This window comes from Haliaeetus leucocephalus, unplaced genomic scaffold (genome assembly GCF_000737465.1).
Source record: "Haliaeetus leucocephalus isolate CR32 unplaced genomic scaffold, Haliaeetus_leucocephalus-4.0 Scaffold866, whole genome shotgun sequence".
NCBI classification, from domain to species: Eukaryota; Metazoa; Chordata; class Aves; order Accipitriformes; family Accipitridae; genus Haliaeetus; species Haliaeetus leucocephalus.
Genome location: NW_010973302.1, coordinates 3,009,061 through 3,035,596, shown reverse-complemented (window position 1 = coordinate 3,035,596; position 26,536 = coordinate 3,009,061). Strand labels below are relative to the sequence as shown.

General features: G+C 39.4%; 1 protein-coding gene across 1 annotated transcript in view; it reads right to left on the bottom strand.

Moving 5' to 3' along the window:
* The window catches only part of DCC (DCC netrin 1 receptor), a 570,508-nt gene that overhangs the window by 272,087 nt on the left and 271,885 nt on the right, over positions 1–26,536 (bottom strand). Inside the window, exons 4-5 of the mRNA XM_010583034.1 lie at positions 13,723–13,873; positions 13,227–13,363 (exon numbers count right to left, since the gene is read on the bottom strand). Coding sequence (XP_010581336.1) covers positions 13,227–13,363; positions 13,723–13,873 — 288 coding nt within the window. The remainder of the gene's footprint in view (positions 1–13,226; positions 13,364–13,722; positions 13,874–26,536) is intronic.

Sequence of the window (26,536 nt, the reverse complement as noted above, 5' to 3'; positions counted from 1 at the left end):
GTGACACGCGAGCTTGGCCTCGACAGCAGTCCGGCAGCATTTGCCTAACGCTTCACGCCGGGGCAGCGCCACAGCCGCCGGCTCAGAGATCGTGTCTGATCGCACCTCAGACAGCTACTGTCTGCAAAAGAAAACGACCGAGTTCTTTTATCGTTTTATCAGTGGAGAATAGTTATTACAGCATCCATACTCACAAAGTAAGTAGCACCTTACACTTCCCAAAGGACAGCAGGTTTTCACATGGGAAAGGGCAGGGAGCACTGGCTTGTCCAAGGTCTCTCAAGAAATTATCTGTGTAGGTGGGCACCAAAAAGATGTTTCTGAGTTGTAGTTTCCCTAGTTATAAGGCACAGTAACAGTCTGGATAGAACCAACTACGTACAACTGCTGGCTTTGCAATCCTCTGCGTTTGCACACAACAAATACCAAGCTTCCTTCTGAAGGGCTTTGCCTCTCCTGCCACCCCTGGAGTTCAGAAAATCCTTTCAGAACAGATGACACACAAGGTGTCCAGCAGGAACCTGCTCCATCTGGGAGTCACCTCCATACCCTCTCCTACCCCACAGGCTGACCTTCTTTTTCCTAACAACCTGATTTAACAGAAAAAAAAGATGGCTTCCATTTTTCTTTAAAGGCAATCATTTTCTGTCATCTTCAAAAAGTAAACTTTCTGCACATAATAGCCAACTCTTCTTCAGTTAATCCATACACATCAGCGGAAAGAAGAACAGGAAAATGGAAGTTAAATAACTAAAGATTTTTAAGAGGTCCCAGAGAAATAACTTCCCATTAAAGAGCATATTTACTAGATAGATGTCTGTGTGCTGGTACATAGACATGACCAAAGAAATCTTCCATGCTGCAAATTAGTGTGAATTAGAGACTGAAGACTTAGGCAAACAATACATGGGCAGGAATGTAAAAACAAAGAAAGGGGAAAAAAAAAGATGACTAGCATGAACCAACTGAGCAAAAAACTATTGAAAAAATATTGAAAATGCTATTTTAAAAAAAAAGATACCCTGCTCAACAGCATTTGACAATTTCATATAATTGAGTTTTAAAACTTTCCTTGCTTTAAGTATCAAAAGCATCTGCACCATGAATGAATACACTTTTCTGATATTTAAAAACAGCAGAAGGAAAAATAAATACAGTTGCCACAGGCCCCATGCTAACTTAATCAACTTGCAGCCTCTGATATTTCTTCTTTTGGAACAAAAAATATTAGCTGAAATTAATACAATGTTATGTACCTATTAATAAGTGATTCATTTTCAGACTTCAAACAGATCCTGTTTTGTGGAGACCTACCTTTCAAGCAGCTCAATGCAATAGAAGTCCAACTAGTCTTTTGTATGGTAAGCAATTTATAAAAGGCAGGTTCAAAAGTTAAACAAAGAAATGAAAAATAGCCTAAAAGAGCCCAGCTCACAGCACTGTAAGACTGTGCTAACTGCATTCTGGTAAACAGGACCACAGATGTACAATTTACTAAGCTGAATTTGGTGGAAAAACTAATAGAAATGCAGATTATCGGACTGATCTATTTTGAAGACATTGTTTTGGAAGGAAGATTGGATTCATGGGGAAAAGGCCAGTGTCCTAACCTTCTCCATGGCTTCCAGCTCTAGAACGATGCCAATGAGCTGGGAGCCTAAAAAATATGGAGAGGACACACAGCTCCATCCCAGACACCACCTACAAACCAGATCTCGTGTTCCCAAAAGCACTGCGGGTCTTTACTCACCTCTGCGGGTTTGCTTTTTTCCATCCCCAAGCCTCCCCCTCCTCCTTCTACCCTCCCTTCAGAAGTCCAACTTGGCCAAACAGCCGATCTTTTCTAATGAAGTTTTCTGCTTTAAAATTGGCAGCTAAAATAATTATTTTAAAAATAGCTTGACACCTGGACAAGGGTCTCAACGACGGATAGAGCAGTACGGTCCTACCCAGAGAGGATATGAGTACAGGTCAGAACCAGAAAGAAAAGCTGCATTTTCTGGTTTTGCTGTACTTTTCCTTTCTGTGCATGGTCGTCTACCAGCATCAGAGGGAAACAGCTTAACAATTGCAACGAGAGCTCGTCCCCATCTCAATTCAGTTCTTTCTCCTCCAAAATTGCATGCAAATGAAGACAATGGTTTGAATGAAATATTTATATTATTTTTCCTCTTCTCTTGTCCTGGCTGTTTACAAAAGGTCCTAGAAAAAAGTTACGTAGAGAGAGTATCATCACAGCAACAAGGCCCAAGCCCTTTCATCCCAAACCCGAAACCTGGGTGAGTCTCAGCACTACACATCTCAGCAGCCTGGGCTATTTCATTCACAATTTTACAAAACTCGTGAAGAACCAAAAAGCACAAGCTTTTTTACTAATTTTTTCAGGGCTTGCCTCTCAGTCCGGTTTCACAAAAACTAGAAGTGAAGTTTTACTTCAAGTTCATTCTGATCCAGAGCTCAGGTTCCAACTGCCCGAAAGAGGAGCTTCTGCACAGATTTACCTTCCATTCTTGGGTATCATCTCTGACAAGATACTGAACTCAACCGCCTCCAAAACATAAAAAGCTCCAGCATTTTTAAATAACATTTCAACTCCATTTTACAAACCTTGAAGTTTATTTGGAAGATACTATGTTCTCCATGAAAACAAATTCAAGTTCATGAATTCTTCTCTTATGTATAAAAAGGTGGTTAAAAACACTCACGGTTATGTCTAATTGGCCTACAGCTATGCTTTAATTGGATAAGTTGTGACAAAATGTTGCTCACAAACCCCATGCTGTGCATATCTAATACACCTCCAAGGTTTAAAAGGGAGAAAAAAAAATCACGTCATCCATACAAGTCCTTCAAAACTAACTGAAGTCAAAGTTATTTAAAGTCTGTTAGAAATACTGCATATTTTAAAATCTGGCTTTAACTGAATGTGCTTTTAATATTTCTAGCCCTTCCCACATGATGGGCAGCGGTTGCTTCAAATACTTGTAGCTGCTCTACAGCTGAGAATAAAGCAAACTTTGCTCGGGTGATGTGGTCGGTACCCTCAATGTCGCTCCGCTGCTGGGGCTAATATTCAGTGAAGTTGGTATTTCACAGAAATTTGAAGTGGCTGTGTGTGTATATAATAAATACTATCACCACGCACTGCCCAGCTGCATTCATTCTCTAGTGGAGAACTTCGCTACTTCAGCAGCTTTTCTAGAGTCCAGGACCATGTTGTAGTCAGACTTTGCAATAACATACAGAATTACAAGAAGAACAAGAGTAATCTTCTGTTAACTGTGTAACTATATATCTAAATATACTTAGGAAAAAGAACTTGTGCTTGTGTTGAACATCTCCCTTGGGCAGCAGGAAAAAAGAAATCCTGTTATTTCAAAAGCCGCAATTATTTAGCAGTCATAGCGAATTCAGTGCCAGCTTGTTTATGCAGTTCCTATGAACGATGATGCAGCCAGTGTCTAAATTGAGTTTGCTCTTTCCCCCGGCATAGCGAACTGTTTGTCTAAGCTAATAAATGTACATATTAACCCAGCCACCTCGTAGGAAGCCTGTTCTACGCTCTGTTCAATATTTTCTAGTTAAACTAATCGGAACCATTTGCTCAAAAGACTTTTGAGAGCCTCTCCTTCGCAACTGGAATATACATATTTCACATGCTGAATTTGAGTAGTCTCAAAGTCCCAAGCGGTTTTAACAGATCGCCACCACTGTTAGCTGTAAATACTTTCCCAGCAAGCTGCAAGTGTACCACTGAAGCCAACATAAAACACTTCTAGGAATCTGAAGAGTAGCAAAAGCTGGGAGAAGTCATGGGAATAGCACTAGACACATTCATTATCAGTAACAGACATTTTTCAGTCTTGGACACTCTCCTGCCTTCTTTTTTAATAATTGAATTTTGGCAGCTGCATTAATTCGTGTTAACTATGTAGTTTAATGGGAACTACTCCATAACTGAGTGCAGTTCACCATTCATTTCATTTAGGACCTTTTATAACCATTAATCAAACCAATGGCCAATCACTCTTGTCACGCTGAATCAAACGAGAGCCAGAAGGCAACAGGGACAAAAAAAGGTCTAATGAACACTGCCACTCATCTCATGTTATAAATAGAGAGTACAGGGAATCGCAACGGTGTGTAAGCACAGCGATGCCAACTTTCCTCTTACCTGGGAAACTCTGCTCTAACTATGATTTTAAAGATGTGACATTTCAAAAACAAACAAACAAACGAAAAAACACAAAAAACCCAAACCACACACAAAACCAAAACCAGAAACAAAAACCCCAAGGTTTTGCCCTCCATCAACAAAACTACTCTGCTAATAATGATAAAAATCAGGCTGGAAGGGACCCTGAGAAATCATAGCCCACCCCACTGCCCCACAGCAGGATCTGCTTTCATTTAAACATGCCTGATAACTACCTGTGCAACCTGTTCCTAAAAACTACAAATATGTAAACTAAAAGTTGTAATACACAGACCAAAACAATTATTTATTTATTTTTAAATGACTGGAGTGTGCTTTGCAATGAGATCTACATATTTTGACTGCCTTATCAAAAGTATCAGGGTGATTTACTCTCAAGCACTTTGCTGCAGAAAGTACTCTGGAGAGCTCGGGAGTAAAGAGCAAACCACTCCAAGGGCAAAAGAAACCACTTCTCTTGTTACAATATATATTCAGGCAGTTCTCAGTTTATAGTAGAAGAGATAAAAGATTGTCCTCAGCAGTAACCCAGCTGTAAGCTCTTCTCTCCATTGAGACAAAGAAACAAACTAGAAAGTCAGAGCTGAACAGCCAAGGGTCAGGTTAAGTATTGGGAACCCCTCCTCCCTGAGAAAGTTTTCTGCTTAAAACAGTTTAAAAAAAAAAAAAGCTTTGTTTTTTGGTTTTTTTAAAGCAACCTGTTTAAAGTGTATGTAGACATCTGTTGTTTTTATTTTTCAATTCCAGCCAGCAATATGGGGAAACTCTCATTTCAGTTGAGTCTTCTTTACTTGTCATTTTCAATTTTTTTTTTGGAAAGTATAAAACATGCTCTCCTTATTGGAAATAGCATGGTGCTAAACCATGCTAATATATTAATTATAATACCATGCTATGAAAGATTCCTAGCATTATTATTAGATGTTCACAGAAACAGCTGAATGCTACAAGCAGATGCCATTGCTAAGGAACCGCACAGTGAAAGAAAATACACCTCTTCTCTGGGTTTTGTTCTGTTTTATCTTATCTTGTCTAATGCTCAGAAAGACAGACTTATTCATACTTAAATGTAAACACCAAAATGCAGTAACTAGTGTTATGCAACAATTATACAGTTACAAAGTAACAAGTCTAGTGCTTTTGAAAAACAGGACATTTATAAAGAAAATATGTATCTTTTAAAATACCAATATACATTAAAAGTTGGGGAAATAGCAGCTGTAAGTCTTCTGGTATCCTGTATGGCTCAGTCCTATCACTGAAGCTAAGCTTTTCCACTATGTCTAATGCAAAAGTGCCCCATCCTCCACTTTGAGGTTTACAGATCAACACTGTTCAAAAACCTTCTGTACAACACAAGTCTAAAGGAGATATTGGGTCGTAAAATTTCGATAAATACATTGGACCTACGAAGGAGATTGTCAAGTGGGCACCTCAGCTCCCAAACCTCGCTGAAGGTCAAGCTGACCCACAACAGCTAACCCACAATTTTAGTCCAAAGTCTTTACGCTGAGTCCATGTTAACAGTAACTTCTGCACACACAATTCACAGCTTGCCTGCATGTTACTCAACTCAAGGTCATATTTAAAAACAAACAAACAAAAAAAAAACCAAAAAAAACCCCAAAAACCCAACCAAGCAGCAAGCAACCAAACAGAAAAAATAAAAATATTTCTGTCTCCAAAGGGTAAGTAGCTTCTCGGTATTGCTCAGGGTCAGAACTGGCTCCCAAAGTTATTTAGGCACTTCTCTAAATCTCATTTAGCACCTATGGCCATAAGCAAAAAATCAGTTTTAAGAAATGTGTGCAAAGCCCTACAGAGCCTAGAGCCAAAGCGGAAAACTTAAGTTAGAGATGGCTGAAGTAGGTAGCAGGGCAGCGAGCTGTGCCATCACCTGCTGGGCTGGAGAACATCTCCGTCGGTCCCATCCTACCTAAATTCGAGAGTTACACGGCACGGCTCCCTCCGCGGCCCCGGGAGCTCATCAGCCCGCGGGCACCGCGATGGCTCCGCACACGAACACACCACCGCGCCCGATGTTTCCAGCAGCAGAAAAGCTCCCTCGTCAGAGAGAAAATAGCTTCTTTAACAAGCCATTTGGCAGAGTATCTCGGCAACTATTGCAAGCTGATCCACAAAATTAAAAGTTTAAAAATCACACTCTGCGGAGATCTGGTAGAGTTAACTTTCCAACATCCGTTCTCCTGTGGATTCAAACGGATTTCTGCATAAGTATTTTTCCCTTAAACATAAACCTGTAGATCATACCCCGACACAGCAATTTTCCTATGATCAGCCAAGTGAGCATCGGTATCATAGGACATGTTAGGTATATTTATTTTTAATAGGACTGAATTTAAACACCTTTATCAGAAAATGGCAACACTGGAGCTTCACTCAAGTGCTTTTTACAAGTGTCAGGTGCCGAATAAGTATTTGATACTCATGATGCATTGACAAGAATTACATTTCCAGAATGGTCTGAATTAGGCACTCAACTCCCATTCCATTCATGGCAATAAAAATTAGCTAACTGTCCTTCAATCACACACCATTACCAGGATGAGCTTCCCTCTACCTGCAAGTAGGCATTCACCTCATTATTCACAGACTCCATTAAAGGAAAATCACTCAGAACAAATTCTTCAAACTGCTCTAAAAGCAAAATAAGACATCAAAGAGGACAGGGGGGGGAAGACCTATATGGAAGTTCTCCAAGATCAGACTGCTGTTCATTCTTCATTCCAGTCCAGCCTCACTGCCAGCACTAGCCAGCATCAACAGCAGAGTAAGCTGGGAGAAACTTTGTCGTAAATAGGTACAGAATAATATATGCTTATAATATTATAATTATGTTATTATACAGAAGTGGATGCTTCTTCCCATAAAGGATTAAGTCAACCCTGAAGCTCACGCACACAAATATATATACAGACACACATATATATACATATCTTCTATTTATATAAAAACAGACACACAGAAGAGACTGTTGAAATCCTGTTTTCTTTCGTGTTCAATAAGCCCATATCCAATAAAATAATGCCAAACCCCAAATCAATTCACAGATCTCTTGGTCCCAATGCTATACCCTGATGGGAAGCTCCACAGATTAATATAACACTGTTTAAAAAGGAAAACCACATAACCTCATCAGCTTTAAATCTGCAGCAGTGATGTTAGCACTCACGCCTACTCAAATATTTTGTGTCTCTCAAGGGCATTCAGTCATGACATGAGTTTCTTGACTCATTGGGGGTGCTGGATAATCCAGTCATTCTGCTCGGACCGCTTAGCTGAACTGCTTTATGTAGTTTAAGATACATTAAAAAAACCAAAACAACGCATCAGGATGTCGAGCATGTTCACACGTAAAAGAAAAACTGCAAAAATTTCTGCAAAACTCTGCAGATTCCAATAGCTGCACTGACTCAGCGTGTCTGCAGAGCTGCCAGGCATTTAGCTATGCACATACTATCTTCTGCCCCACCTTCAAGTGTCCTATTAATAAAATACTCTTCACACATCAGCCTCAGCAAGGACAGCCCCTTTCCCCCCACCATCCTTTGAAACTGTTGCCACCCTTATGTTTTTCCTCCGTTCCATTGCACCCCTCCAGAAGGCAAAACAAATCTGAGATCAGGAGAAACAGAGGAACTTGCAGTAAAAACCTGTCAGGGCTCAGACGGCTTTGCCATACAAAACCTGTGGCACTACACAGTACTTTGCAGTTTACTGTTTATGCCAGCACAGACCTCCTGAGTGCCAAGACTTCATCATTTCTGTCATAGGGTTACACAGCTCTGCTACTACTGTCATCTTTAATTTCTTAAGTATAAAAAAAAAAAATCCTTGAATTGAGTAGCTAACCTTTTCAGATCAGCTATAGGGTACTCCCATACCATTATTTTACTTGTATTCAGCACCGTGCAACCATACCACACTACCTGCTAGCAATGCAATGGTAGGTAACTGATTTCAAACGGAAATGTTTCAGCTTCAAGTTGCATAAAATTTGTTTTAAACATTCTCCAAATGTATTTTTCCTGGATGGAAAATATAACTGGCTTCTGTGAAGCCATTGAACACTATTGATTAGCTAATACATTTTTAAAATTCTCTAAATAAAGGGGAGTAAACATAGAAAGTTATTGATCCATCTAAGCTAGTCCAGCCCCTTCATCTTAGAAAACCTGGTGACATTTCAGCAGGCAAACCCAGTATTTCCAACAGACTTTGGGTTGCCTGTCCCACACTGATACCCTGAAGCCGACTCTTCCCAAAGCCTAATTGAAACATTTGACTTCCATATTTTCAGGTGACACTACCATTAATTTTCTCTCACCTCAGTGAGAACTAGGTAAACTCAGCTCCATCAACCTTCTGGGAAAGGACATAAGAACACGACATCGGACGCTTCTGTCTGCTTGACTTGACAGAGGAGCTCTGGGGATGGAAAACCTACGCTGCCATGTCACAGACTCAAAGTTATACCTGCAAGCAATATAATGAACGGTATCAATGTTTCCATTCACACGGAACATTTCAGTATTGAAACTTATCAGGAAAATGAATGAGAGAGAGATTGCTTTGGGGAGAGATTGGGTTTTATGTTCATTTGTCTCAGTTTTGCCTAAAGTAAACCATCATGAGATTTGTCATCGATTACTGTGCTGCTTTATCCTGCCAGCTCACATATACATATGCCCTGTTCCACAAAGAACTATAAACGCGGAGCAGAAGATAATTAAATAGCCTAGTCTGTGCTTGGTTTCTTCAACAAGATAGCAAGACATGAGCAAAATTAACTTACCCCACAGTGTGGGATCACAGAGAAACAGACCCTCAAGGTTACTCAGATTTTCTTGGGCTCACCAGCTTCTGGAGAGCTGCTGCAATGTCCATCCACGGACAATCTGCCTGCTTCTCTACAGGTTTATAATAGGGGATAATCTTCTGTATTTTGGAAATTATTTTTCAATGAGTATGTACCAAGAAGGCACATCACTGGGTTTGACTTTTAACATTATCAATAGACTATAACTGCTTTTGTAAATATTTCAGGACCGGCCCATTTGTGCGAGATCAGCTTAAGCAGGGCTCACAAAGGAAACCCATTTTTCATGCTTTCATTGCTGTGTCAAACCATGTTATGGTGATGCAGGCTTCCTTCTTACTACTACTCTCTACCTAAGTGATTCACACACAACAACATGATCCACGCCTGCTTTATTCGGTACTTTCTATGACCTTGATCTCTGAATAACCATTTTGCTACAGGAATTTATGCAGCAGAGTCAGAAGTAAAACTGATTTGACCAAGATGCACGGTGCTTACAATCGTTCATTCTTGTCAAAAAGACTGAGGTGATTCTATAAGCCACTTGTCTCACGTGGCCTTACCTTTGATGTAGCTTGTCTTCTGCAATGGCAAACAAAACTAGTGCTAAAACCACTTCATATTAAAAACTCCCTAGTAAAAGGCATTTGCATAGAAAAAAATGCTTCCAAATTGCAGTCGTCGTTTGTAGCTTATACATATGGATGCTCAGTAAAGGTTAGCAATAGTGTTTTTTCTGCAAACACTGTCTTTCTGACACTGTTTTCTTTTTGCTTTTTGCTACTTTCTCTTACTTTAGGCAGTGACCTAAAGGCATCTCAGACCAGCATTACTGACCCAACACTACTGGAAAACTGTTCCCTTCTCTGTTCCTCCTTAAGGAACATTTTTGGAAAAGAAAACTGAAAAAAAAAATTACCTCAGTCTTGATCCATTTAAAAATAGCTTCCCAATTCAAAGGCATTGATAGCATAATTCTGAATATAGGCACTATTATGCAAAGAATAGTTGAGAAAACTCTCAACTTTCAGAAGATGCAATACTCTTCCCGTACTGTATCTCTACAGTTATCATTTGCTCTGATACAATTAAGGGACAAACCAAATACTAAGCAGGAAGAAGAAGAAATGATGTATGACAGCATATCAGCAAATCTATCAATTCAGTTATGAGCACCTACAGAAAACTGGGTTTATCTCTACCAGGACCCGAAATCCCAGGCGTTTATCCCATCGCCAAACCAGGCTGCAATCAGTGAGATCCCACAAGTAGGTACAGGGTATGGAAAACTTTTTTCTGGATTTATGTCACTTTCAGAAGCTTATGGAGTTGGGGTAGGGGGTTTCTTTGCTAAAACTAGCTAAGTCGACTTTCAGTCTCACTTAAGAAAACACAAACCAAAAAACCTATATGAAAAAACCCCCTTCAGAGGCCAAAAGGGAACAAGCCCAAAATACAGTTCTGAAAGCTAGAAAATACTTGGAAAAATCATTGCAGTTGACACTGGATAACACATTTAATCATATTCAAACATTTGTTTAAACACCAAGCTCTCTAAAGCTACCAAGCCTGTAGATGATTTATGTAGTAACTATGTAAACTGCACCGGACCTTTTAATTTTCATTACACAAGGAGCTGTGCTGAAAATCTTGCCAAAAGGCCATGATACAAAATCAAAATTTAGCAAAATATATTATCTCTTCTTGCAAATTCATTCACCTCTTGCAATTTTAGGCCTATGTCCAACACAGAAAGGGTTATTTTTAGCTCTTTAAAAGAACTAATAGGAACTCCATTGTGAAACACACTGTTTCTTGCAAATAGCCTCATTATTTAAAAGATCAAAAGCATCTTGCTACCATGTGATGTAACTAACTTTGATCTGATGTTGTCTACTCCAACTTCAGAGGAGATAATTATTGGACTGTTAAATTTTTTTGCACTCTGACTGCAAATGTCTCATTTATTCCTCTTTGCACTACAGATACATTTACAATTAAAGGATTACATCAATATTAAAAATGCGAGTCTCGCAACAAAATACTGATAGGCAATTTACAGTTTGTTAAATAAACAAGCATGTTAACTCTAAGGAAACACACAGAAGTATCTGCATTTGTATCTAGCCAACAAAGACAATAAAACTATCAATTAATTATTCTGTTGATGAGATATGACGATTACATGAGAAACTTTAGTGCATTTGAGAGTTTCCTACTGTTAAGAATGGATTCAACAAACAGATTCTGAGCAAGTTTGTAGCCCTGGTATATTGTGCCGGAAAGACAGGGATCAGGGCATTGCTGTCATCATCTCTCCACTTTAATCATGTAATTTCCTTCAAATCCTTTGAACATTTTCTGTTATTAATACAAACATACACAAACACCATGTTTCATTTTCAGTTAAGTCTGTCACAAATGAGTGATCTACTCGTGAAAATAAGAAAAGTACATTAATCTGGTGCCTAACTTACAGCTCCTTTTTTTTTTTTTTCATTTGTTCTGTATTTGTGAATTCCATATGTGAACAGGTACTTTACCAAAGAAATCTCTGATCTACCAACAGGGTGAATACAACCGCATTGTGCCATGACAGAGCAGTTTTGGTTTCCCCTTGAGACTGCAAAGAATCGGTAACTGCGGCATCTTTCATCTTGTGTGGGTCTAGTTTCATGCTTAGCACCATCTTAGCATTCTGTCGTCTTCTCCTGGAGATTTTCATCATCTTATATTCATCCTTAGTCACATTGCCATCACATACCTCTCAACGTGCATGAAAATTTATGTACCTTTAATTTCTAAATGACACACAGCAGAAGGCATAATGAAGCCAAAGCTAGATGCATTACAGACTGGATGCAGACTAGAATAAATTTTTCAGAAGGTACATAAAGGACCTAGATGCAAAACTCCTATTAATTTTAATGGGAACTGCATGGTCAGAAATGATCTATGCAATAATCTGTGAAGTGATCCTCCAGCCACAGTTGCCTTTGCCAATACGTATTGTGATCTGTTGTTGGGGAGAAATATCAGTGCAATTTATTTCTGCTTCTCAAACAACAATTAGTCACCTGCTGCACACTAGATTTGAAATCAACATATTTCAGTAAGGCAAGTAAAGTATACTGCCCAACAACTTACCTGCCTTTTCAATATTTGATTCCTTTTAACAAAACCAATTCCATAATAAATGACTTCCACAATTATAAAGCCACATTTTTATTTTTATCCAGTAAAACAATGTATTACATTAATGTACCTAGAGAAATAGAACTAAACCCTCCATCACCAGTAATTATTATATTTTATTATGGCTTGATAAAAGGATATTGTTATACAAGCACTGAATATCCTATAATCCAAATTAAGGCTCTATTCACTAATGAAAGTATTTTTCACGCATAAGCTTTAAAGCCAGAATGCAAAATGAACAGCACATTGAAATATGTTATTGTTTGACTAAGTATTAACTATGTTGTTCTTTAGATCTGACTGAATAACACTAATGTACTCTGCCTTTGTTCAATGGTTTAAATAAAGAAAAAAGAAAAAAGGCAGCTATTAGATTTAAACATATTTTGGATTCCATTAACATTTGCCATGAGGAAAGAGTGTGGGGGAAAGCAGGTTCTGTCAGGAGGGTGCTTTCATAAGATTTAACAGTGGGAACCCTCAGAACATCACCATCAGTGAGGACTTCCATGAATTTACCTGGACTTTTGTTAGTTTGGTGAGAAGGCACCAAATACATTGATTTTTATCTTACCGTATTGACTGTTCATGACAAAAAAAAAAAGTAGCTACAAACCTGATTTTCAACTCACTGAGCTTGACATTGTGCACAAAAGGGACACCCATTGTAATGCCAAAAATAAGGTTTCAGGAAGGAGAAATAAAGGGAAACGACCACGTACAGAAGGCAGTAGCAATTAGCATCGGATACCATAAGATGCTTGGCAACAGCAAGACTATCGGGCATGGTGGGAGGTATTCAAAGGTTTACATGACTTGGTTTCCGTGGGTGCGAATACCTGATCAAAGCAGGGAAGGGACTTGTACAGTTTGCAGTTATTTCAAGTTCTGAAAATTAAGTCACTCTGGAAAAGGGAGTAATTAAAAATGTTCTTGGAGAAGGAAAGTGGGCGTAGTTCATGTACTCACCCATCACTGACAGCTCTGCAGAGCCACTGCTGTTCTCGTTTTTGTAGGTGACTACACACGTGTACGTCCCAGAATCGTCATCAGTCACGTTTGATATGAGTAGGTTACTGCCAGCCAGTAACGAATACTTTTTGGACCTGAAACATGGATAACACATGTCCACAGTGTGTTAAGGTGCTCTCTCTATCTAGAAAAATACACACAGTAAATTATGCTGTAAGTAGTTCTCAGCTGTGATTTTTGCTGTTAATAGCTTTGCACTTCCATTTTAAATATCAGCCAGATGACATTTATGATCAAATTCCACCCTCGGATTTGGCGCAGAGATGAGTTATAGCAGCAGGTTAAGAGACACATCCAGTCTCATTACTTAGGAGGAAAATCTCATAGCCTCCAAATCCACCCCACTGAATTTGAAACGTTACTCAGTGGTTTGCCTGTACTTTGCTCAAGGAAACATACTGTTAGATACATGACCCACGGAGGACTGAGCTACCTGGTGGGGAGCACTTCGTCTCCTCGCAGCCACGTGAAGGTGGGAGGGGGGTACCCAGAAACGCAGCACTCCAGAACAGCATCCTTCCCTTCCATGGCCACCACGTTTGACGGTCGCTGCAGGAAAAACTGCTGCCTGTGCAAACCTGGATCTACAAGAGCAAAAGACACCGGTATCGTCCATTAAAAAAAAAAAACAAAACAAAACAAAAAAACCCAAACAACAAAACAAGACATTCTTTTTGTTGGGGATGAGGAATATGAAATGACTGATCAATAAGGGACCCAAGAGACCACAGCTTTCACAGATTCTTACTGATGAGAAAAATAGAAAATCATAGTACAGACATATAAAAAGTGTATCAAATGGCAATCTTAGAGCTGCTTACAGGTTGAACCCAAGGGAGCAATTTGAAGGCAGAAAAATACCAGCTTTTGGGAAAGTGAGAAAGGACTGTTTATAGCCTGGTATTAAAGTCAGGTCTTGGAAAGCCACAGGAAAAGGCACAGTCATGGCAAGAAGACAGAAATACACATAAGGTTAAGAGTGGCACTGGATTAATGACACTATTTTGGAGTTGCAAGAGGGAAGTTCATAAACACGGCAGGTGAGAAAAGAGAAGGAAAGCTTCAAGTTAGGAAAACACGGAAAATGAAGAATGAAATAACTTGAAAAGTCTGAACCGAGAAGGAATAAGTAGAAAGGTGAGTGCCCCAAATTCTCCTTTGCCTGACCAAAGGTGTCCTCACCTGTCACAGCCAGCCCCAGACACCCACCTGTGGGCAGCTGAGCCAAGCTCAGGGTGCCCGCTTTAGGGTGAGCTCAATCTCTGCCTCTGACTGGCATGGGTGGATCACCACTGACCAGGGGACAACCTAGACCCAAAACCCACACGTTGTGCCTGAAATACCAGCAAAGAGAACCATACACCAAGGAAATCAGTTGGGTTGGTTTGCTTTTTAAATGAGTCTGTTCCTTCTCTCGGAAAGGACTTCATTTTCTTATCACAGATGTTGAAACAAATGTGCTGGACTAGAGCCATTAAACATTACTCCTTGTTTCCTGACACAAACATAAAAAAATACACACTATAAGTGAATATTCCCACCAAATTAACAACTATAAGATCTTCCAGTATCATCTCCAAGTAATTAGTTGGTTCTCCCATACAAGTCGGAAGAAACTGTAACTAGCTGCGTGCATTTGTTACGGATTTACAACAGCAGCGTATTTCAACTTCTTACAGTAACCAGATGAACGTGCAATTTCCAGCCCTTAGTAAGTGCAACTGATGCAGAAGTTATCACACACAACTCAATAGCTTCAATCTGTGAAGACATTTTAGCTGATCGCAATGATGCCTTTGGCCTGTGAATCGCATGGCATCTCTTGCAATAACCACAAATACATATATTAACTTAGCGATTAAATACAATGCAATTAAATACATAGGAGCTAACTAGCAGAAAACCAAACCTTTTTTTTAGTTTTTTGCTTGTTTGTTTTGATTTTTTAAGTCAGTTGTCCAAAGGTGAAAACAGATGTGCAAAACCAGAAAGCAAACAAAATCTGCAGATAGCATCCAGTTCTTAATACAGGACTGTCTCCTTCCCTTCAAAAACACTTAGTTCTGAAACCACAAAAGAGGTTGTCTGATTAAAATAATGATCTCAGGATGGAAGATGTGAGCAGCAGTATGAAGCACAGCCATAAAAATACAGGGAAAATTACATCAATGAAGATTAAATTTGAAGGCAGAAAAAGGAGATGATTGATAATTGAAACTATAGGCTTTAGTAGAATACATCTGGCTGAGAGGGTTCTTCAAATACATCCAGAATAAATGGGATTCCAGAGCTGGTATAGCCTGGATATTAGACAAAGCTGCAAAATCCTAAACCACACAAAAGCAGCTCAATATGTATTGCCGTTCCGTACTTGGGAAAAAGCAGGATAGCACATTCACATTTTACAGCCATGTGAAATACATTTTTGTTGTATTGGAGACTAGAAATAATGTTAATGAGACATCACTGTTGTCTTAACTCCTCCAGTGAAAATAATGTTTTCATTCTAGCACTGCCAACAATTTGAAGATCAGTTAATATCTAGCATAGACTAAAACAACACCATATTTCAACCAAAATGAAACACAACAGTATTTTATCTGGGGTTTTTCTTCTCTTCTGTAATTTGCCTAGCAAAATTTTGGACGTTCCCAAGGGACATACTTGAATGAACATCCTAATGAAAGCAAAACTGTTAGTGTTAAGGTACGCAGGCAGATAGCTAGACCAAGCCCAAGTTTAAACTAAGAGGCTACCAACATGAGAAACTGCTGAACACTGGAAGGGGAAAGTCACCGTCCAACGCCAGATTGCGACTCAAATCATTAGACAATAATAGTAGATGACTGAGGATGGACTCAAAGGTAGGTAAGTATTTTTAATTATTGTTTTGGGATCTCTTACTTAACCTAAAACCGTCAAAACTGCTTTAGGCTAAAATGTATTTCAAATTAGTTTTGTATGGAATGGGTAGCTACATATAATTTCAGCATGAGAAAATACCACTACTACACATCCCTGTAACATCTCTCTGCTTTTATCCCCACTAAAGCTTACGTTTAATAATCATCATCTCATGTCTTGCTTAGCTCCCTCTTGCAACATTTATTCTCCTTTAGGACAGCTCCTTCTGCCTCCACCTCCAGCAGCCAACTGTGCCTGTCCCGTGGTGTTGCCTTGAGCTGGCTGCTGCTCACCTCCTCTGCAGAGAAATGCCCCGTTGCCCGGAGGAGGGAGAGGGTCCCTGCTCTGCCATAGCACTGCTGTTGCCTCCTCTTCTTCGTTTTCAGCTCTCGCTCCACTCAAGACTCACAAACAGAAGCCTAAGCTTGTATTTGACCTTTTCTGACCTCCCTAATGATATAGCTGCTAGCTGAAAAGGTGGCATCTTCTCTACACCCCCTTTTCATCCGGAAACGCAGCTCAAAAGCAGCTAGAAACCAAACGTGTCGGTTGTGAAGCAATGTTTTGCTGCTTGATTTCCAGTTGAATAGAGAGTGCAGCTTAAAGCCACATAAAGAGTCAAAGAAAACACCTGTTACGGGAAGGAAAAAAGAAGAAAATATCTTATTCTTTTCAGAAAACAAGAGGAGGGAGAGAGTTGTGGGTTCAAACCCATGAAGCTCAGAACTTGCACGTTATTCAGGCAAGTCCCTAGCAAGGGCTGAGCCTCCCAGGAGATGACAGCCATGCCCTGGGGTGTCACGGGTGGGAGTTAGCACCCACTGGACCGAACACAGCCACCCCAACCACAACTGCCGTCAGCCCTTACGTCCCTGCCGTGAAGGCGAGCGTCAGTTTTACTACCAGAGGCATCTGGATGGAATAACGAACACGTTTGTTTAAGCATCGAGAAGAAAACCAGAGCTTTCACGATACAAAAGGCTAGTTAGTAAGGAGGACTGACATGCTATCACAGGCTATTAAAGTTGGCATATCACCACCTCTGGCTTTGTGCCACCTTCCGAAAAACAGAGGCAGTCTAAAACCAGAGCTCAGTAACCAGGACACGAAAGGCAGCGTTATCTGAAGCTACGATTACTTAACCATAATCCTACAAAGCACTGAGGGGTCTCCAAAGGCACCCTTTCCTTCGGGTGGATGTCCACAATTTCCCCTCAAAGAGCTGAGATCCACCCTGAACAACAGAATGGTGTTGGACATTAAAAGAATTCATGGACCAAAAAGTCTGTGGGACCACAGACCGCAAACCTCTGCAGTACAGTGTTATACTGAAGGCGGTACAGCTACTTATGCTTGTCAGGGGAAAAAAATGAAACAATTAAAAAAATAATCACTAAACATGTTCTGAGTAAACCCTACAAAAATGTGCATCACTGACACATCAGACCTTGTGAGGAAATCAGGCCTTTTTGTGGGCTTAAAGCAGTACACCTCTAGTGCCCAGGCAGCCATTTCAGTATTTGATTCAGATTCGTCTGGTAAAATTACTTATTATTGCACCAGTGCAACCAGTTATTTCCAGCTGAGAAATAAGAGAGATTGGTCCATCAAATTAGATTTTCATATTAGAGAGAAAGGAAAAAGACAGCGAGGAGATTTCAAGACTAAAGGACCATTAAATTTTGTTTCTTGTCTAAGACAGGCCACAGAATCACACCCGTCCTGAGCTCAAAAGCATGTTTGAATAAAGTGCCTTCTTCAGGAAGGCATCCAGTCTTGATTATAAAGATATCCAAGCTCTTGTTATGCCCTTCTCCACTTGATTAAAGAGCACTCCGTGTATTCTCCCTGACAAGGTACTTGTACACTATAATCAAGCCCACATAATCAACCAACTATGGACTAGCTTCAGCAGATGAGAAATTCTTTGCATGAAGCCCTGGCTCCATTGGAGGCACCGACTCCATTTCAGCCACGATTTCATCTCTTACGCACTGACACGGCATTTGCGGCCCGAGCTCACAGCTGCCGTGCCCCCATCCCCAGGGATGCGATACGCCGACTCCCCAGCCTGCAGAGCACCTATCACCTTGCTGGCATTTGTTGATTTTATTTTAACAAAGTTCTATAAATTCATGTTTAAGAATGAACAGATATGCCTAAAACTAATTATAAAGCGGTGAGCTGTAAGAACTTATTTTCCCCGAACAAAGCCAAACCTCATTTTACATTTAGCATTTTTCTTGAGCACACAACGTGCAGTAATGAGGTACAGCTATACACATATTTTTCCATGCTCGTTAAATCAATGATACATAGTTGAAATTCAAAACCACAAATAGGAGCTGCAAATGTGTGATTTCAATAGTCCCCATTACACCGATATATGAGAATACCACACTATTTGCAAAAAAAATACAATACACCTTCGCAAAGCTGTATTAGGATAAATCGCTTTATCTCCTTTTTATAGATGGTTAATGGAGTAACCGAGATATTTTGTGATGTAACTAAGGACATATATATGTACTTCGCAGCAGGCAAAGGTCCTGAATTAATTTTTTTTCCTCATGTCAAAGGCATAACTTCTGCCTCATTTTACCAGCATACTTTACAGCCAATCACCGATTGTTCTCTCAATAAGCCCTCAGATTTGCGTCAATATGCATTGATAAGAGTTGAGGATGTATTTAATTCTCATACCAAACTGGTCTTAAGCAAGTAGAACTCAAGACAGTGCAATTTATTTCTGTCTTCCAAGAAAAATAAAGCTGCAAGCAGTTCACTTGGATTCAGCAACACAGATACAGCTCTTCAGCACTGGAGGAGAAAAATGTTACTGCAGTATTTTAGCTACATTATATATTGAAAAAAAGAAGAAACGCTTTCATAAAATGTGCTGCATCCTATTGTATGGTATTTCACTGTGCTAAGCTACTTTGTGCTACAGTGCATTTGTAAGTGTTGTTCAACTGACAAAAGACTCCCATCGTATCATAGCCATGAAAATTTTTCTGAATGTATTTGGATAATATTGTACTTTCCCAGTACAATTTTATTTTTTATTGCAGTAGTTTTTATATTGCAAATTACAGAACTGAGATGCCTTTAATGTGACACTGATGTGATGGACTATCTCTAAGTGTTCATAGTCACATTTCTAAATTCGATTAAAAGAGATAAAGATTTATACCAAATAAAACCCAATTTTGCTCTCTGCTGTCAGCGAAGAAAGGCCAGCAAAATTCCCCAACCTGATCTCACCATCATGCCTAAAGGCTGAACACTTAATCCCAATGAGAAAGCAAGGGTTATGTGTGAACAGCATTAGAGAAATCTGTCATTAAAATGATACCGATCTCTCAATATACAGAATGCATTAAAATGCATAACCAGAATGCAGTCACTACTTTGGGATTTTGCTTTTTTGCCTCCATCTCCCAACCCCCTTGCTAGCATTTTTCTGCTTCAGCCCTTCTGCCCTTCCCTCCCATAAAACGCAAGCCTGGCTCAGCTGAGCTCTGGGACGTGACATGACCAGGAGCATCCAAGTAGTAAGGACACACAAAGATTGTACCATTAGCACCGACACGCATCAGGGCATGAAGACATTCTTCTTACTGTAGTAACTTCAAAGGACATTAACTAAAGTGCAAGGAAAACTGTGCCAAGTCGCTGCTGGAACGTGAGACTATACATCAGGGGTCCTATTTCCAGCTTTAATGATGATTTCTTGTGAGATGCTCAGTTTCCTCATCCATAATGAAGACAAAAATATTTACAGGCCTTTGACTTGTTCTTTGAGATCCTTAGGTAAAAGGAGAATATAAAATTTATTACTGCAGGGGTAGCGAAGGGTCATTGCTGGCTTGTATTTAGAAGAGAAAAGGAGGAAGCTTTTTCTCTAGCCATTAAAGTTTTAGAGGCAAAATTGAAACAGAATGAGGAACTGCTCCATGACTACATTATCTTCTATCCCGAAAATAGAGAATAGAGCTGAGGCAAGAAAGTAGCAACACATTTACACTCTTACTTTCAGCTGAGCAGAGCTCTGGCAAACGTTATTTTAGACCTACATCGTCCTTGAGATGCAAAGACACAAGCAATTAAGCAGCAGTGGTTTGATTCAGGTAGTAACTGAATCCAGAGAAGAACCTAATACAAGATTTGCAATGTGGCCTTATGAATATAACTGGAAAGATTTTACTCCCAGTCCTAGTCTGTTATGAGTTGAAAAAATAAAAATAATCCCCCAAAAATCAAATCAAAGACTAGCTTAGCCAACTTTTAGAAACAAACAAGTAGCAGCCCCAAACTGTTGCGTGGCTTTTAATTAGTAAATGGGACAATCTTTTAAATCATTTTTATGGCCATTCTCCAAGCTTCCTCCAAACCTCCTGCACCATTTCTGACACACTATGTCACACTGACCTCAGCAGGGAAGTCACACGTCCTGTACCATGACCCAGCCACCACTGGCATTATCCTTACCAGGATCTCATTAGCCTCTCTCACAGCACTTGTTCTGCTGATGACTCAAGATGAACCTCCAAGATTTTTGTCAGGGGTGTTTGCTCCAGCCCCTAGGAAATCCTATGGCTAATAGGACCAATCACATTAAAATAGTCATCTTTTTTTTTTTTAATTCTGCCCCATTTTTAGAGTTCTGTCTAGCAATCCACATTCTTCAGTATCTACCACCTCTGTGATACATGCACATGCCTTCAATTGCAGTTTTATTGCTATATGGTATATTAGAGAGCATAGGATCAAGAATATATATCCCTGGCTTTTAGTGAGGGCTCCCACTAGAAATATCTGCTCAGTAACCATTTCTGTTTGGAGACTTGATGTCTACAAATCTCATCTAGCTTATAGATACCATATTTCTTTTCAATTTCTCTAATTTCTCAGGTGTAAATCCTCCCAGAAATCTATGATAATGATGCAAATTACCACCAAAAATTTATGCTGACATCTTCTGCTTTCATACAGTGATACTGACTGATTTTAATTGCATGGACCATTCTATTATTTGGTCCCTCAAAGATGCCAGCCTGACAGACCATCAGGTACTCAAGGGTTGGTTTCTTTGTTCCAGACCACTGGAAACTTCAGTATTCAAAATTTATGGTCAAGAATTAATGGTCCTGAGAATTTCTCAGCTCCTCCAGGAACTACATTTTTATCTGGATATAATGACCTGAAAACATCTGGGTTTGGACAAGCTTTTTAAGCCACTCATGTCAAGACAATAATAATTTATTTTTTTAATACAAACATACTTTTAAATAATCAATGCCATACATACAAGCACATATTTTTTTCAAAAACTAGTTGTTGGGTTTTTTTTTTTTACTTTTCTGCCTTGTAAATACTGAAAGAAGTTCTTCTACTTTCATCCATTCATAGTAATATTGTTTTAGTTATATTTGAAAAACATTTCTACCCTAAACTTTACTAATTCTTGATAACTTCCATTTCTTTGATTCCTTTGACTCTCCACAAATTCTGGTTTTTTAGTTCATAATTACTATTATCAGATTACTTGCTCCAATTTTTAGATTTTTCTCATTTCTTTGTAACCAGACTGCTGCAGGTTTCAATTAAGACTGCCTTTCTTTTCAGTATGTTACAGCAACATTGCACTGTGTATATATAAAATACGCTTCCAATTCCCCGATAGTCATTTAAGTCATTCCACTTAAATTCTCTCTAGCTGCTAATTTGACTCCTGCACAAGGGAATTATCTTCTGGTTCAAGAAATAACTTTACAAAATGTAGTGGTGATGAAACAGTTGCGTATGTTTTGCTAGCAAATTGGGTTAATGGCCAGAGAAGCAAGTAAAGTGTTTCATGCAATTAAAAAACAACCACCACCACCATCCCCGCCCGCCCCCCCCCCCCAAAAAAAAACCCAACCTCAAAAATCTACAAGTTCATAAAAAGCCAAACCTGGATGCGACCTTCAGTTGCAGCCATCATCTCTGATGTTTAGGATCTATAATAGTCATAGTCATTAATAGTCACTAATAGTTTATTAGTGTGTCGTTATTATTAGTAGAAAATAATGCTCCATATTAAAGGTCTAGTGCCACTATTTAGTATAAAATCTCAAAGCAGGAATGCAAAGGCTGTTCCAAGACTACAGAATTCCCTTGCGTTTGGGATTCTTTGTGAACTGCATTTTGAGAGCAGAATCAGTGACAAATTTGAAGTGAACTACCTTGTTCTTCTCTGCCTACCCAAATTTGCAAACCAGCCTATGGTCCACTAGTTGAAAGCATCTGCATCCTTAAGCTAGCTCAATTTCATAAGGTTGATCATACACCAGGAACCTTCCAATAACAACTTATGCTTTCAAATACATTCCAAAATAAAGTACATAATATTCTTAAGGTTCTTGCTCTGAACTCAATCTGTGCTTCAAATACAAGTACTAAAACCAATCCCAATTAGGACAATCACTGAAACCTCTATGCATATTTCATAAACACACTAATATGGCAACTAGCCAGGGAGTTGTTGAGCTCTTTAGTAGATATTAGTTATCGTTTGTGTGATTGCATTGATCTTGAGATCAACCCTGTGCTAAGAGGACACACTGCCTGTACATACGTCTCTGCCTGCCTGCTCATTTTTATTTCCAACTAGGCAAGCCACTGTAACATGGGAAACTGATATTTATATGTATTATGCAAGAGATTACTTAAGCACTAATCAGATTTATCTAGGGGAGAGAGGCAAAATAGCTCATTCCCCAGGATTATTAATAAGCATTTTAAATTTAACCTTTTTTTGTTAAAGGTCAGAATACAGCTAGCTTATAAAGCGACCTCAGCAATGGTATTCATTTGGGCAGCTGGAAGTAGGGATAACCCAGATACTGGAAGCTATTATGTGGTTATTTTGTAACTAGGAATTTATCTGTAAGAATACACACGGAAAGACAATAGCAAGTGTGTGCGTGTGAATACTCTCGCACTGCTGCCTTGTTTCCAGACTCGACTTTAACAGATGACACCTTAGGAGGATTTATTTACCAAAGAAGAAAATATCTTTCCCCCAGTCTATCCAAATACTACTCATAATTTAAAAATCAGAGTAATTACACTATTACTAAGTAACCCAGCATGTTCTGTGACAGGGCATACCCCATCCAGTGGTTCTCTCCTAAGGAGGTAGAAATGAAACCTTTAATAGAAATTATCCCAATTCAGCAGCACAAGTGATGCCTACGCCGGGCGTGCTGCTCAGGGCAAGGCTTTTGATCCATTTGGCACTTGGGTTGAAAGGCAGGAGGAGCAGCGACTAAAAAACCACCCGTGATATAAATACAACTGATAGAAAATTCAGTACAAAAATAAACAGTTCCAATGGCTATTACTGGGTTTAAGTGTTTAACTTTTTCTGCTTGCAAGAATATAGCTTCAGGTTGCTAGTCATTAGTTTTTCATGTAGTTTATAAAAAATTGCAGATTAAAAAGCCTTTTCCCCCAAGTAAGTGCTTATAGAGCACACTAACAGCAAGTCTATAAAGATCTCCTGAATAAAGTACGAAATTTCCCCTGTGTTTACCAAAAGGCAGGCTCTGTACAGTAAACACTATAATTCTTTTCTAAACTATTATTAATTTATCAACATTCACTCCCTCAGCTACTGCCTCAAACTGGAAGCTCGTATTCCGTTGGTAGCCGAGTAACTGAAATCCCTTCCAAGGCATCCTCAGCTCTGTACAGAGGCTCGCACACTTGCGTGCATCACCTCGCTGGTAAACGAGCATCAAAATAGACCTGGTATAAACGAGTTCAGCTTATACCATGATCTAGATCCATCTCTGGTGTCGTGCATCGCCCCTGCGATTTGTGCATCTATAAATGACACTGGTTTCGCTGGTGTTTTTGTTTGGTTATTTGTTGTTGTTGTTGTTTGTTTTTTATACGTACTGATCAGAATTAGGGCAAGGCACCCCTGCAGGAAATAGGCACTGGAGAACATAAACATGAAATTGTTTAGATTTAAAAAAATAAATAAATAAAAAAACCCTGAACTTGTGAATTTAAGTGGGCCACATCTGTTGGAAACCTATTTTCATCTAAGAATAAACACTGTTAAGCACTAGCTGTTGAGGTTAAGAGTAAGGTAAAGAGCTGACTTCGACAATTAGTGGCTGTTAGGGAATGTACATCAACACGGGGATCCTCCCAGGGTATAAAAGATGAGAAGAAATCTTTAAGTTATCTCTGCACCTGATACAAGCTCAGTGTGTTGCATGAGGAACTGATGGCTGAGCTTCAAAGAGATTGTGTGCTTCAGCTTAGCCAGACCTTCCTCAAGACTAACTTTAACTATAAAACTCACATTAAACAACAAACCCATAGCAAACAACACAATTCAGTATATTCCACCCCCTTCATCTCCCACGCAGACATTTCCCTAATCAGATGTCCTCAGACAAGATGCTTCCTGCATTAACATGACTATTCAAAATCAAGCTAAGCCAGTGGTAACTGCAAAACTCAGTCAGTGCCACGATGCTATGTTGTATTTAAATAGCTCTAACGTTGCCATTGCTTTTCTTCTAACAAGCGGAGTCACTTAAGCATCAAAGCAAGCCTGAGCTCATGAGGCAACTTCTGTTGTGCGTGGTTACTTAAACACGGCCAACCAACCTCTCCTTCCTAATTCCTTCTCATGGGATCCATCTCTACTCGGTCCTTTTTGCTGCTGTTATCCGTCTGTCCTCAGAAGTGCAACCGCGAGGAAGGAGCCAAATCGCACAGCAGCAACCAAACTCTACTCGCATTAAATATGAAGGAATTACATGATATTGTTACCGTTATCTTGCACTGCAGCTCAGCAGACAAGCTCAGGGACAGAGAAGGAACCTCAGTAATAGACAATAGTACAGCGGCAAATTACTTGAACGGCTAATGATAAATGCAGGATTATTATTTATAAACAGAGAATTAATAGCTTTCAGGCATCAAACTACTCAACTTTTGCTTTTAAAATGTCATCTGTATTTCTGAAGTGTACAGACCTCCCAAAGAAACTTACACATTAATTTACAGAAGCAATGAATTCAGCTAAGAATTAATTCCTTAGTACTGTTTTGTATAAGAACTTTGGGGGGAGGGGGGGTTGTGCAGTAGCATTATTCCTTCTAAATTAATTAGGTGAGTGCATGTAGTTATCTGAATATGTATTTCCTCATGTTTTCAGTATTTGCTGAAACTTTCACCTGGGATTAAGTTTCTGGACCCCAGAGAAGAGCACTTCAATTAGAAAGGTGAAAAAATGTGCATTTGAAATGAGCTTTCTGCCAAAAGCTGCAATGGCTACTCTTAAAATTAAGAGCAATTGATAAAACCTGACACAATTAAAACTCCTCAAGAATTTTGCTCAGGTTTGTTGGGCTTTTTTAGAAAAGCTCTTCAAAATCTGTTCTCATAAGGTCTGCGTACTTCTACAGGCACGGGGTTTCTGATGGAGGATTTAGCGAGGCTGGAGCTGTTTGTAAAACATGTTTATTGATGTGCTGGGGGGAGAATTGGCCCCTCCAGACCCTCCCCAGCCAGAACTAACCACACAGAGGAAAGACACTTGCAAATGGGCACTTGTAAAGTGTCTCTGAGTTATCAAAGTAAAAACTTCATGCCCAGTGCCTTGCCCCACCTTTCAGACACATTAAACACCTACAAACTACTTCTCCTTGGTAACGGAGGTCAAAGGCTCAACTATTCCTTCATTTACCTGGTGAGTTAAACTACAGGCTTGGGTCTGGTAGGGTGAATTTTACTTTTTGGTCCAGAAAATCAGTAATTCCTCCATCCAAATATTTTGGTTTTCTAACCTGTATTCTTGCTGGATGATGAATTTTTCTATCAAGAGGAGATACAAATATCTCCGGATGCAGCATAATGTCGAATCAAATATTTAAGCCACAGGCACTTTACTAAAGAAACTAAACGACAAAAGATGCTTATCCCTTGTTCTTTTTTCTTGCATTCTCTTTGGAAGCTGTAGAGAAGATTAGAATTTATTTGCCTGGATTGTGGTCAGTTTTGCCACAAATCCTGACAGATACACTGTGTGTTCAAAGAAATCACAACCACTATCTGTGGAAGAAACAGCATTTTAAAAATACAGAATTATGATATACTACCTACACTTTTTTGTTGTTTTGTTGCCTATTCCTTTGAATGGGATTTAAGACTTCTTCATTTTTTTTCTCCTCACTAACCAGGGGGAAAAAGGCCAAGAAGAGTATTCTGCCTTCACTAATTATGGAAGTGGAGAGCTGCAACTGAAGAAGATTTCTACCAACAAGCAAAAACAG